Genomic DNA, 15,814 nt, shown 5'->3' on the forward strand with positions numbered 1-15,814 from the left:
GCTAGCAGTTTCTGTAAAATTCTCAAAGGAAAGGTTGCTGCTAGGCGGCCTAGTGTTATGAGTTTTTTTTATACTAGTTCGTTTAATATATTTAGCCTTTTTCTAGTTAATTTTTTTCAAGCACAGTTATTTTTTTTTTGTATCATTCTTGTATTAAAGACATGGATCTCCAATGAGCCTTTGTTCTTATAGTACAGTACCAGGAGTGCTTGTCCATCAGTAAGCAAACACAGTTCAGGGATCGATGTCACTTGCCAGAGCTGGGAGATGGTGCCTTGGAACATCTAGGCTAAGTAACCGCTGACACCAGTATTAGGCCATTATTCCTGCTACTGACACCAATCCTGGGAAATTATTCCTCCAACTGACCACTAATCAGGTAGGAAGTATGCTCCATCTATGATGGAACTTTCTCTCTACCACTGACTCCCAGTGCTAGAGTATTCTCCAACTCCCCAGCCCCCACAGCTCCGCCAGCTTCACTGTCCCGTCAGCAGCTGCGGGTACATACAATAAAGGAAATAAGTATTTGATCCCCTGCTGATTTTGAATGTTTGCCCACTCACAAAGAAATGATCAGTCTAAAAATCGAATGGTAGGTGTATTGTAACACAGAGAGACAGAATAGCAACAAAAATTTCAAAAGAAATGCATGTCTAACAAATTATGCGCTGATTTGCATGTTCATGAGGGAAATAAGTATTTGATCCCCTTCACAAAACATGACTTAGTACTTGGTGGCAAATCCCTCGTTGGCAATCACAGAGGTCAGACTTTTCCTGTAGTTGACCAGCAGGTTTGCACACATCTCAGGAGGGATTTTGGCCCACTCCTCTTGGCCGATCCTCTCTAAGTCATTAAGGTTTAGTGGTTGACGTTTGGCAACTCAAACTTTCAGCTCCCTCCACAGATTTTCAATCGGATTAAGGTCTGGAGACTGGCTAGGCCACTTCAGGACCTTAATGTGCTTTTTCTTGAGCCACTCCTTTGTTGCCTTGGCTGGGTGTTTTGGGTCATTGTCATGCTGGAACACCCATCTAATCAAAGAAAGTCTAAAAAATTAACATAGTCATTGCATCTAATTGGTAGGCTGCAACATAATAAATGTTTGCTTTTGGATTTAATACCACTTTAATAAATATGTGTTTCAAAGGCAAATTATTCCATAGGAAAATATAGATTTATTAAATCATGGCTTAAATCATAATATTGTAAGCAGTCTGGTATTATTCCTGTAAGTCTGACCCTCACTCCTGTTCTGTACCAAAATTCTCTTTACCTTTCCTTTTCACTGTTTTGTGGATAATGTGCAATTGACCCAGATATCACATTAAAGTAGTTCTGAACCTCAGACATGAAGTATGAACAAACCTTGGCTAGTAGGGGCTGGGGGGGCGGTGGGGTTGTGTCGGGAGGGAAAATATGTGCTAGACGGGATTTTTTTTTGGGGGGGAGGGGTGCTAGCAGGGTGGATGGGGGGATTTACAACCTACTGACCTCTTAACATACCTTACAAAACTACATTTTAGGGCTTTTTCACATCAGGTGCAGTACAGTAAAACGTGTGAAATTGTGCATTTTCCCGCACCACACAAAAAATGTGTTGCCTTTTTCAGTTGCGCATAGGTGGCGTTATTTCTTAATGGCAGCCCCACACATCCACCAATTGCTTGTTTGTTTGCGCCCACTTAAATGCATGTTACCGCAGAACCAGGTTGAATTAAAAATCATGCCAGTACTTTTTGTGCGTGGTTCACAAAAATTAGACCAGCCTAATAAAAAACAGAACATGCAAAAAAGTGCTTAGGCTCAGACGCACCATAGACTGCTGTGCCCAAGGGTTGGGTGCAATTCTAAAGGGTGCATTGACTACAAAGAGATTGAAAAACACTGATGCAGAGCAGAGGGTACAACTTATATTGGAGGATTTGTTTCATCTGTGTATCACCTGAGGCCAGTCACTTCACTAGGCATATGTAAGCAGTTTACAACCACTTTAATTTGTAACATTTGGGATAATATATACTGTACATACACACACACACATATATATATATATACACACCTCTGTACTGTGGAGTCTATTTATAAACTTGCCCTTTTAATTTTTTAGGATGGATGGTCCCAGTACCAATTTGTAGCATCATCATCAACCATTGAAAGAGACCGGCAAAGACCTTATTCTTCCTCCAGGACACCATCAATTTCTCCAGTTCGGATGTCACCGAATAATAGATCAGGTAATTTGTTCGGCATAATACTAGCTATGTTATACATCAGTCTGTTAAAACAAGCTTGTTTTTCAAAACTGTACACAAAAACAGCTTGTTTAAACATACTGGACATACTAGGGTCATGTATCCAAATAGTGCATGCAATATTGAAAAGCTCAATTCACTATAAGTTTTTGTGGTATTTTAACAATTGAGTACTGTCCGTGATACTTTTTTTATTTGCACTAACATACAATTTTGAGGACAAGCTTTCGGGGTATGTCCCCTTCTTCAAGGTCTAAGCAGTACTATTACAAATCACAAAGTTTAAGCAGATCTGTGTTTCCTTTGTGATTACTAATACGGCTACAATCACCTCAAGCAAAATGGAAGATACTGCATATAGCTGCATAAAGAAGCAGTTAACCAACCTAATGGTATTTTATTAAACTCTCATGCATCTTCCCAAATATATAGGGGAAACTAAGCAGTCTGTAATTACTTGGTAGCGACTTTGATCCTTTTCTAAAAAGCACCATATTGGCCTTACACCAATCCAGTGGAACTATGCCACTCAATAAAGAGTCTCTAAAACTTAGAAACAATGGATTTGAAATAATAGAACTCAATGGTTTGAGGATATGTGGGTGTAACCATCTGGTCCATGTGCTACCTTTTTTGTCTAAAAGCACATTACATGGGGCTATGCCAATACTATCCCCATTATGGACTTAAACTCCCCCATATCCTTTGTGTATAGAGAGATTAAGAAGGTATTTAATAATTTGCCTTCTTTTTGTCTCCAGTCACCAAATCAAAATGATCATGTAAAAGGCCCTCAGTCCTGACCTTTTTAATATTAATATATTTGAAAAATTTTTGAAGGTTTGTTTTACTCCCTTTTGCAAATTGTCATACCTTTTGAATTTTTGTGGCCTTTTTACAAATTCTGTTACATTCTTTGTACTTTTCAATGATGATAATATTCCTTCATTTTATCTATTTTTAAATGCTCTTTTCCTATTATTTATAGCTTTTTTAAATTTGGACGTGAGCCACATAGGGTTTATTTTTATGTTTCTGTTCTGTATTCTTTAATGCCTTAAAATATCTCTCTTAAAATTAAGTGTTTTTATTCTTTCCAGCATTTTACAGAAACTACCCCATCATCTAGTGTATCCACATTTGTTTTACACTTCAGCTTTGCGCCACTCTTTGGCCAAGCCTAACTAGAACCTGATGTTAGCACAAGGCTACATTCAAGGCTTTATAAGTACAGGTAAAACTCTAAAAATTACAATATTGTGCAAAAGTTCATTTATTTGCAGTAATGCAGCTTAAAAGGTGAAACTAATATATGTGATAGACTCATTACATGCAAAGCAAGATAGTTCAAGCCGTGATTTGTCATAATTGTGATGATTATGGCTTACAGCTCATGAAAACCCCAAATCCACAATCTCAGAAAATTAGAATATTACATGCAATCAATAAAACAAGGATTGTACATAGAACAATATCGGACCTCTGAAAAGTATAAGCATGCATATGTACTCAGTACTTGGTTTGGGCCCCTTTTGCTGCAATTACTTCCTCAATGCTGCGTGGCATGGAAGCTATCAGCCTGTGGCACTGCTGAGGTGTTATGGAAGACCAGGATGCTTCAATAGTGGCCTTCAGCTCTTCTGCATTGTTCGGTCTCATGTCTCTCATCTTTCTCTTGGCAATGCCCCATAGATTCTCTATGGGGTTCAGGTCAGGCGAGTTTGCTGGCCAATCAAGCACAGTAATCTCACGGTCATTGAACCAGGTTTTGGTGCTTTTGGCAGTGTGGGCGGTGCCAAGTCCTGCTGGAAAATGAAGTAAGCATCCCCATAAAGCTCATCTGCGGAAGGAAGCATGAAGTGCTCCAAAATCTCCTGGTAGACGGCTGCGTTGACCCTGGACCTAATGAAGCACAGTGGACCAACACCAGCAGATGACTTGGCTCCCCAAATCAACACAGACTGTGGAAACTTCACACTGGACTTCAAGCATCTTGCAGTGTGTGCCTCTCCATTCTTCCTCCATACTCTGGGTCCTTGGTTTCCAAATGAGATGCAAAAGTTGCTCCCATCAGAAAAGAGGACTTTGGACCACTGAGCAACAGACCAGGTCTGTTTTTCTTTAGCCCAGGTAAGACGCTTATGACGTTGTTTGTTGTTCAGGAGCGTCTTGACAAGAGGAATACGACATTTGAAGCCCATGTCCAGGATCCGTCTGTGTGTGGTGGCTCTTGATGCACTGACTCCAGCCTCAGTCCACTCCTTGTGAAAGTCCCTAACACTTTTGAATGGCCTTTTCCTGACAATCCTCTCCAGGCTGCGGTCATCCCTGCTGCTTGTGCACCTTTTTCTTCCACACTTTTCCCTTCCACATAACTTTCTATTAATGTGCTTTGATACAGCACTTTGGGAACACCCAACATCTTTTGCAATTACCTTTTGAGGCTTTCCCTCCTTATGGAGGGTGTCAAAGATGGTTTTCTGCACAACTGTCAGGTCAGCAGTCTTTCCAATGATTGTGATTCCTACTGAACCAGACTGAGAGACCATTTAAAGCAGCGGTTCTCAACCTGGGGGTCGCGACCCCTTTGGGGGTCGAACGACACTTTCCCAGGGGTCCCCTAAGACCATCGGAAAACACATATTTCCGATGGCCTTAGGAACCAAGACACCGCTCCTTGATCCGTCTCCAGGTGTGGGCGGGATGACATGCCGTCCCTGTCATCTGGACACACCCCCGGGATCAATCCTTCCTCGTCGGTGATTGGCCGCCGGAACTGTAGCTCAGGAGAGGCACACAGGCGGCCAATCACCGGAGAGGAGGTGGAGCTTGGAAAGGAGGAGCCGAGCGGCACCACGAAGATCGAGCGAGTGAAGAAGAGGAGAGCGGCCGGAGAAGGAAGACATCTGACCGGTAAGTGTCTGTACCATGGGAGAGGGAGGGAGGGAGCGAGCCCAGGCTGGAGCAGGGGTCAGCAAGGTAAGTATCATTGGTGTCAGTGGGAGGAATAGTGCCCAATCATTGGTGTCACTAATACCAATGATGGGGCACTATTCCTCCCCCCACTGACACCAACGATGGGGCACTATTCCTCCCACTGACACCAACGATGGGGCACTATTCCTCCCACTGATACCAACGATGGGGCACTATTCCTCCCACTGACACCAACGTTGGGGCACTATTCCTCCCACTGACACCAACGATGGGGCACTATTCCTCCCACTGACACCAACGATGGGGCACTATACTTCCCACTGATACCAACGATGGGGCACTATTCCTCCCACTGACACCAATGTTGGGGCACTATTGCTCCCCCTGATACCAATGATGGGGCACTATTCCTCCCACTGACACCAATGATGGGGGCACTATTCCTCCCCCTGATACCAATGATGGGGCACTATTTCTCCCACTGACACCAATGATGGGGGCACTATTCCTCCCACTGACACCAATGATGGGGCACTATTCCTCCCACTGACACCAATGATGGGGCACTATTCCTCCCACTGATAGCAATGATGGGGCACTATTCCTCCCACTGACACCAGTGTTGGGGCACTATTCCTCCCACTGACACCAGTGATGGGGCACTATTCCTCCCACTGACACCAATGATGGGGCACTATTCCCCCTACTGACACCAATGATGGGGCACTATTCCCCCCACTGACACCGATGATGGGGCACTATTCCCCCCACTGACACCAATGATGTGGCACTATTCCCCCCACTGACACCAATGATGGGGCACTATTCCTCCCACTGACACCAATGATGGGGCACTATTCCTCCCCCCACTGACACCAATGATGGGGCACTATTCCTCCCACTGACACCAATGATGGGACACTATTCCTCCCACTGACACCAACGATGGGGCACTATTCCTCCCACTGACACCAACGATGGGGCACTATTCCTCCCACTGACACCAACGATGGGGCACTATTCCTCCCACTGACACCAACAATGGGGCACTATTCCTCCCACTGACACCAACGATGGGGCACTATTCCTCCCACTGACACCAACGATGGGGCTCTATTCCTCCCACTGACACCAACGATGGGGCACTATACTTCCCACTGACACCAACGATGGGGCACTATTCCTCCCATTGACACCAATGTTGGGGCACTATTGCTCCCCCTGATACCAACGATGGGGCACTATTCCCCCCACTGACACCAATGATGTGGCACTATTCCCCCCACTGACACCAATGATGGGGCACTATTCCTCCCACTGACACCAATGATGGGGCACTATTCCTCCCCCCACTGACACCAATGATGGGGCACTATTCCTCCCACTGACACCAATGATGGGACACTATTCCTCCCACTGACACCAACGATGGGGCACTATTCCTCCCACTGACACCAACGATGGGGCACTATTCCTCCCACTGACACCAACGATGGGGCACTATTCCTCCCACTGACACCAACGATGGGGCACTATACTTCCCACTGACACCAACGATGGGGCACTATTCCTCCCCATTGACACCAATGTTGGGGCACTATTGCTCCCCCTGATACCAACGATGGGGCACTATTCCTCCCACTGACACCAATGATGGGGGCACTATTCCTCCCACTGATACCAATGATGGGGCACTATTCCTCCCACTGATACCAATAATGGGGCACTATTCCTCCCACTGACACCAGTGTTGGGGCACTATTCCTTCCACTGATACCAGTGATGGCACACTTTTCCTCCCACTGACACCAGTGATGGGGCACTATTCCTCCCACTGACACCAATGATGGGGCACTATTCCCCCCACTGACACCAATGATGGGGCACTATTCCCCCCACTGACACCAATGATGGGGCACTATTCCTCCCACTGACACCAATGATGGGGCACTATTCCCCCCACTGACACCAATGATGGGGCACTATTCCTCCCACTGACACCAATGATGGGGCACTATTCCTACCACTGATACCAATGATGGGGCACTATTCCTCCCATTGACATCAGTGATGGGACACTATTCCTCCCGCTGACACCAATGACGTGGCACTATTCCTCCCACTGACACCAATGATGGGGCACTATTCCTCCCACTGGAAAATTACAGTTATGAAGTAGCAACGAAAATAATGTTATGGTTGGGGGTCACCACAACATGAGGAACTGTATTAAGGGGTCGCGGCATTAGAAAGGTTGAGAACCACTGATTTAAAGGCTCAGGAACCCTTTGCAGGTGTTATGGCTGATTAGAGTGGGACACTTTGAGCCGAGAATATTGCACCTTTTCACAATATTCTAATTTTCTGAGCTTGTGGATTTGGGGTTTTCATGAGCTGTAAGCCATAATCATCATAATTGTGACAAATCACGGCTTGAACTATCTTGCTTTGCATGTAATGAGTCTATCTCATATATTAGTTTCACTTTTTAAGTTGCATTACTGAAATAAATGAACTTTTGCACGATATTCTAATTTTTTGAGTTTCACCTGTATATAATAATGTCTAGGGTTAAAAAAAGGGAATAAAAAGGGAAGAGGCGCCCATTCTTCCCCCTCCTTTTTGCCCTTGCTATGAAGCAGATATGGGTGGAACACTATCTCCTCCCCTTTTGATGTCTACCTATTGCTCCCTTGATGGCTCTCTTTTTGGCCTTAAAGGATACGTTCACCTTTCGTAACAACTATTCAGGTTGTAACGTGTAACATGTGACGATCAGACCGGCCCCCGCTTCCCCCCCATCTCTGCTTTGACAGCGAGCAGGAGATCTTCTCCCCCCTCGCTAGCTGTCATATTGTTTATAGCCGCATCACTCATTCACAATCATCTGTGAATGAAAGACTACAAGTCCCGACAGCCTGTAATCCTCAATGAACTAGCATGGCGTTGTAAAGCGCCGTAGTAGTTCATTCATTCTTCCTGTCATTATATCTGCTTGCTTGTACATCCCGTATGAGCAAGCAGATATACTGACAGATTTGCATGAGATCTGCATGGCACCAGCAATCTGCTGATCACTGGTGTAATGGTTTACAGGTTCCTGCAAACAAAAATAATAAATACACATTTTTTTACATGCAGAAAAATGTGCATTTATTATTGCTTTCTAAAAGGTGAACATATCCTTCAACTGGACTTTGCTTCCTGGTCTCCAATTTCAGGAAGGAACCCCCCACCCCTCTTTCCCTCCCCTCTCTTCCCTATCCTTATTCCTATTGTACTACCACTTGGAAGCCTGATTTAATCAGACCACTGCCCCCAAACATTACACTGTTATCTACCTAAACATAACATAACATTGTCCACAGACTTCTGTTTCTGTTGCTGGGTCAAGATACTCACAACTTGACAAATTGTTGTCCTCCTTTTCATTACAATGCTGTATTGCAACTATACAACAGGTTGTCTAATTGGATATATTCTGTGTACTCCGAGTGTCTTTTTGTTGATGAAAATCAACATTGAACAAGAAAAAACTGCATAGAAACTTTCTGAAATAGTAGTTAATACTGGTGAATGGAGCCTGTACTGAATTTGCACTTTGGGTCACCAGTTCAGTGTCTTAGCAGGAACACGTTGCTGGAATGTACTTTTCTGTGATTTGAAGTGCCTGTGCATTACAGCTTGTGTGGAAGAATGAAAGCTGCAAGGAATGCACAAATGTGACAGTATTATGGACTGTAGTGAGCACTAAGCTACAGTGGGGATCGAAAGTTTGGGCACCCCAGCTAAAAATTTGTATTAATGTGCATAAAGAAGCCAAGGAAAGATGGAAAAATCTACAAAAGGCATCAAATTACAGATTAGACATTCTTATAATATGTCAACAAAAGTTAGATTTTATTTCCATTATTTACACTTTCAAAATAACAGAAAACAAAAAATGGCGTCTGCAAAAGTTTGGGCACCCTGCAGAATTTATAGCATGCACTGCCCCCTTTGCCAAGCTGAGACCTGCCAGTGTCATGGATTGTTCTCAATCATCGTCTGGGAAGACCAGGTGATGTCAATCTCAAAGGTTTTAAATGCCCAGACTCATCTGACCTTGCCCCAACAATCGGCACCATGGGTTCTTCTAAGCAGTTGTCTAGAAAACTGAAACTGAAAATAGTTGACGCTCACAAAGCTGGAGAAGGCTATAAGAAGATAGCAAAGCGTTTTCAGATGTCAATATCCTCTGTTCGGAATGTAATTAAGAAATGGCAGTCATCAGGAACAGTGGAAGTTAAAGCAAGATCTGGAAGACCAAGAAAAATATCAGACAGAACAGCTCGCAGGATTGAGAAAAACAATTCAAAACCCACGTTTGACTGCACGATCCCTCCAGAAAGATCTGGCAGACACTGGAGTTGTGGTACACTATTCCACTATAAAGAGATACTTGTACAAATATGGTCTTCATGGAAGAGTCATCAGAAGAAAACCTCTTCTACGTCCTCACCACAAAAATCATCATTTTAACTTTGCAAATGAACATATAGACAAGCCTGATGCATTTTGGAAACAAGTTCTGTGGACCGATGAGGTTAAAATTGAACTTTTTGGCCGGAATGAGCAAAGGTACGTTTGGAGAAGAAGGGGCACAGAATTTAATGAAAAGAACCTCTGTCCAACTGTTAAGCATGGGGTTGGATCAATCATGCTTTGGGGTTGTGTTGCAGCCAGTGGCACAGGGAACATCTCATGAGTAGAAGGAAAAATGGATTCAATAAAATTTCAGCAAATTTTGGATGGTAACTTGATGCCATCTGTGAAAAAGCTGAAGTTAAAGAGAGGATGGCTTCTACAAATGGATAATGATCCTAAACACACCTCGAAATCCACAGGGGATTACATCAAGAGGCGTAAACTGAAGGTTTTGCCATGGCCTTCACAATCTCCTGACCTCAACATAATTGAAAATTTATGGATAGACCTTAAAAGAGCAGTGCGTGACAGACAGCCCAGAAATCTCAAAGAACTGGAAGACTTTTGTAAGGAAGAATGGGCAAAGATACCTCAAACAAGAATTGAAAGACTTTTGGCTGGCTACAAAAAGCGTTTACAAGCTGTGATGCTTGCCAAAGGGGGCAGTACAAGATATTAACTCTGCAGGGTGCCCAAACTTTTGCAGACGCCATTTTTTTGTTTTCTGTTATTTTGAAAGTGTAAATGATGGAAATAATATCTAACTTTTGTTGACATATTATAAGAATGTCTAATCTGTAATTTGATGCCTTTTGGAGATTATTCCATCTTTCCTTGGCTTCTTTATGCACATTAATACAAATTTTTAGCTGGGGTGCCCAAACTTTCGATCCCCACTGTATATCTTCAGAGTGCTCTAAAACATGTGAATGAACCCACCTTGTTCTCCAGGAACTGGTTTAAAGTGAAGTGACTTTTAAGTTGTGTGAAAGAAATTTACACCTGATGATCACTTCTGTTTATTTAAAAAATATTTCATATTTTTAAAGCAAGTGCACCTGCATCCCCCCGGGAAATGATCAACCTGAAAGAAAAGAAAGCAGACTTTGAAACCACTGGATCAAGTGCCACATACAAAGGGGAGCACACATCTAGAAAAGACACAATGCCAGGTACAGTTAAAGTGCTATGTTTTATATATTTTGTATGTAGGGGAGGTAAAGATTTATCAGCAGAAACAATCTGAGTATTTTTAGATAATAATGTCTCAGGACTTTAGGGGAAATGCATTCTTATTTTTGAAAATGAGTCTTATTTATGTGCTTGTAACTTCTTATTACTTGCATGCTGTGTATAGCCAAAGTTTTTTTCTTTTTCTTGTTTTGGTGTAGGGAAGGATTAGAACCCCTTTCATATTTTCACTGCTGTCTGTGTTCTGGCTGAGTGGATTCACCCTCTTTGTTTGTTCCGGTGACCACTGTCAATGGGAAACCCAGTAAGAACAAACCCTAAAACTCAGACATCTGTTTCAGTGACAGCTGTCTACAATTCCCCGCACTATGTTAAGATACCCTCTCACTTCCTGTTGTATCTCCATTACAGGAAATAAAGGGGATGGGAACACAGACAGAAATAATTAAAAAATAATTAGAAATTCTAATGTAAGGGTGCCTATGTACTGCTGTGTCTATAATCTTGTAGATATAAATTTACATGATTAGATTTAAGTCACAGCTGTCTCTGACTCATTTTAGAGAGAATTGGTGAGGTCACTACTTTGATGCTCCTTGTTCTCCTTCCCCCCTTGTCTTTTTCCTGGAGGCTCTGACTAGAAGAAGCAATGTCTTTTATTTACCAGGATGGCTGCCTCCACACACAGTGCAAAACAAGGCACAATAAATTGGCAATAGGGAAAAGTATAGGTACTGGGAGATCTTAGGCAAACTGCTAACTAATCCTGCTTTTTTTGGGGGGGGGGTGGGGGTCACAGGTTTCATAGTTTGATTTCTCGTTGACCTGGGAAGACTACTTTCATGAAGATAATGTTTACAGACATACAAATTGTTAGAAATTTGCTAGCATTAGTTTTTTGCTTGAGCTGTATTCCAACTGTAACTTTCTTTCAAATATTCACACTTATACTGTATAATATACTATATACACAATGAAGACGTTAATTGAAAAAGACCGAATCACAGAATACCAAAGGTATCACAATTCAAACATTAGATTGGAGGCTTGAAGGTAGAGGCAAAAGCAAGGCATGGAATCCAAACAGCGAATAACTAGAATTAATTCTTATACAGGATTTATATAGCGCCAACAGTTTTCTCAATATAAGAATCACTGAATGATTGGAATAAATGATCTGCTTGCAACTAATGGCATCCACAATTCTAATTACTAAAGGTTATGATGGAAGTAGAATATTTCCACAATGTGCAGTGATAGCTCATGTTTTCCTGCCGAGTCCCTTTTGAATTTGTCAACAGAAACAAATTCAGCATGAATGACATACGTACCCTTAGTTACATGTTGTAGATGGTATTCACCAAGCTCAGGCAATAGAATAAGCAGAAACAACCCTCTAAAGCTTTGATATATTCATGACATCATTTATGCAGCCAGGCACCCTTATGAATTGTAAAGTGTGCAGAAGAAGTTCACAGTCAGGTGGTGTTTATCAAGACAGTTTCTTGCTTGACATTAGGCATCTCCTCTAGCATGGTCATCAGCAGCATCAGCACTAATAGCAGGTCTGACCACTGCATCTTCTACAGTCTCATCAAAGATTTTATTAAAGCCCCACTGCCTAACGAAGACAGTGCAAGACCAGATCCAGAACTAGCAGAATGGACAGTACAGTTACTGCCCAATTTGTTACATGCATTTGTGAATACACTCGAATCCAGGGGCGGACTGACAACTCATGGGGCCCCCGGGCAATAGGGGATCATGGGGCCCCTGTGTCCTTGCCCACACTCAAACCACACCCAAAAAATCCTATAAAAGGTACCAGAGGCATCTCAATGGGGCCCCCTACTGACCCCAGGCCCTCAGCAGTGCCCGAATTCCCAAATGGTCAGTCCGCCCCTGCTCGAATCCCTGTAGGAGTATTTACATATACTGTACACAGCTAGATCTAAGAGTTCTTACACAAAAGAGGTAGTTCCATCTCCAATATACATTTATTGATAGAGTTACATAATATATACAAATTACGCACTAAGCAGTATTTACAACACAATATACAGTATAAGTCCCTTGACTTTTATGATATTTACAAATTACCCACAAAACCATATTTACAATACAATGTACAATACAAGTATGAAGTTGGTTTACCTCTCAACTTCAGGTCTGGTCTGGATGCTGGGTGTCCCAACACAAAGAGATCCACAGCTTGCTGACAAAACATTATATTCCCCCTCCTTTTTGCACTGTGGCTAATATAATGCTTCCTATTTGGTCACTGTACCTAGCTAATGTATATTTGGCATGGCTGATTGGAGGATTCAAAGAAGGCTGGAGTTTACAACTCGTGAGAAGTGAAAGGGACAACAAAAGACCAGAATTTGTATAGTGGAAAACTATTTACATTCACACCAGTATGGAAGCTAGGAATAGTTTGATGCTGCAAAACACTCAGTGGCTTAAATACTGTATATTTCCATCTAACTAAAATATACTCGTAATTGTAATTATAATATTATTTACATCTGTTAATGGAGAGTTCACATTAACTCTTTATCTAACACAATTGGACAGGCTTGTGCTTCATTAAGGCCCAGCAGATATGCACATGAATCATTAGGTTTGCTTACTGTGGAAATCAGCCTGAACTGGGGCTGTTTTTTTAGCCGCTTCCCATCTGCCCTATAGGAGTGATACTGCTACAGGGCGGCATGTATATATACGTGATTTTGCAATTCTGAGTAGGGGGTGTACGAGAGCCGCGTGCGCACCCTACTTGCACCGCTATTCGTGGCCTTGGCTGTCAATCACCGGGTCCCGGCCGGTGGTTACTTACCTGCACCCATTGATGGAGCATTACCAATGGAGGGAGAAAACTGTAAGTAAACAATACAGTTCTCTCCCCTGTCAGCTCCTGGACACTGCCATGCATGGCTTTGCATAGCAGAGCCATGCAAAGCAGTTTACAGTGAAGCACACACACAGCACACAGTTAACCCTTTGATCTCCCTGCATGCTAACCCTTTCCTGCCCAGTGCCATTAGTATAGTGTCAGTGCTTTTCATTAGCACTGATCACTGTATTGGTGTCTAAGTTGCTCATCGCCACCATTACTAGTAAAAAAAAAAATCACAGTATATATACCATCATTTGTAAACGCTATAACTTTCATGTAAACCAATTAATTTACATGCATTGGGATTTTTTTTAGCAAAGACGTAGCAGAATACATTTTGGCCTAAATTTATGCCGAAATTGGATTTTTAAAAACATTTTTATTGGACATGTTTAATAGCAAAAAATCAAAAAATATAGTTTTTTATTGCGCACAGGTGATCAAATATCACCAAAAGAAAGCTCTCTTCATGGGAAAAAAAGGATTTAAATTTAATTTGGGTGAAGCGTTGCATGACCTCGTTAAATAACGCAGTCATAAATAACACAGCGCCATAACCGAAAAAATGGCCTGGTAAGGAAATGGGGGTAAATCCTCTGGAGGACAAGTGGTTATTACACATACTTACCGCCTTCAGTGTTCTCTCCTAGAGCATTTCGAGTGAGTTAGTGACATCGTCAACAAGTGAACTAGACTGTAGGCATCAAATGGTTGATGTTCAAAAAATGAATCGGACCTAGATAACATCATGTTTTTAGCCACCCATTGCTCATGCCACAGAATAGATTCTGCCCAATTGGACAAACTTATGCACCCTTAAGGATTACCAGTTAACCCCATGAATCAGATTTTCTTACTATGGTAGTAATCTGAACTGGTGCTGTTTTTTATACACATAATTCTTGCACACTTTTTTATGGATAATGGGGTGCCATTCTGTGCACCGCTGATGGTGCTGGTAATTCCAGCCAAGAATAAAAAAAATTAAAATCTCATACAGCCATCACCTATAACTGCTCTAAAGCCTATCTACGATAATGATGTTAGTCATTTTTTTCATCAAAGTGGCCTCCCAACTAAACTAAATAACTATCATGGTAATGTAATATTTGTTAGCAAATTCAATTTTGCAGTTGAATTGTCAGGAGTGGAACAAATTCAGGCAGATGTCAGGTTCTATTAGACATACCTCCAATTTTATTATGTTTACTTTCTCTGCGTTATTGTCACTGTAAAGTAATATCAGGAATAAATATTTTGATGTTTTATATACTTGTATATTTGTAGTGCGTGGCACCTACACTCTTCAATGATCAGAATTTCAAGAGATCTCTAACTGGCCAGCACTGATTTAGGTTTCTTGACATATATTCAGTGAAACAACACAAGAATGAAATCTAACATTTACTTAACTGATAACAAGTGACATGTTACAGAAATAGCACTCAGATGCCACTCTCAGGTTCCATTCAGCTCATTGAGAAGGCCAAACCTGGAGGCTGTTGAGTTCCAGTGCTCATGATGGCGGTTCTCCCATTTTACAACCCTCTCTCCTGGTGTGAACTGGTCAAACTTGGTAATTTCATGCTCTGTAGTAACCAAGACTGTTGCTTTGTAAATTCTCTTCCTGGATTTAGTACACTCCTGAGATAATAACATAATATGAAGAATTTATATTAATCTAGTAATACAATATTTTAGACACTTCTTTTAATTTTGTGCTTGCAAGAGACAGACTATTTCACTGACACTTCTGTGCTGTTGTGTAATACTAAAATTTGTATTATATCAAAATAGAACCAATATAAGCATGTCTGAGTAAATTAATATATGTGTCATTTAATACAAATTCATAACTTTGCACAGCAAATGTGTCTTTAACCGCCTCCCTCCCACCATATAGTACAATGACGGATGCAAGGCGGTTCTCTCGTTCTGGGAGGACGTCATATGATGTCCTTCAATTTTAACTGCGCATGCGTGGCTCCGGGAGTGCGCAGCATGGCAATCGGTGGTGCTCTGTGTCCCTCGGACACAGCGGATCACCGATCAACGGAAAGAG

The 15,814-nt window shown here is 42.1% G+C and overlaps 1 protein-coding gene across 4 annotated transcripts in view; it reads left to right on the forward strand.

The window, feature by feature from the left end:
• Positions 1-15,814, forward strand: part of CTNND2 (catenin delta 2) — a 529,941-nt gene that overhangs the window by 497,452 nt on the left and 16,675 nt on the right. For all 4 annotated transcript variants that reach the window (XM_089655247.1, XM_089655250.1, XM_089655248.1 and 1 more), the window contains 2 exons: positions 2,114-2,240; positions 10,712-10,834. In XM_089655247.1, the coding sequence (XP_089511373.1) occupies positions 2,114-2,240; positions 10,712-10,834 (250 nt within the window). The remainder of the gene's footprint in view (positions 1-2,113; positions 2,241-10,711; positions 10,835-15,814) is intronic.

The sequence above is a fragment of the Staurois parvus genome, unplaced genomic scaffold (assembly GCF_062004578.1).
Source record: "Staurois parvus isolate SC_StPar_1 unplaced genomic scaffold, SC_StPar_1.0 ptg000829l, whole genome shotgun sequence".
Classification (NCBI taxonomy): Eukaryota; Metazoa; Chordata; class Amphibia; order Anura; family Ranidae; genus Staurois; species Staurois parvus.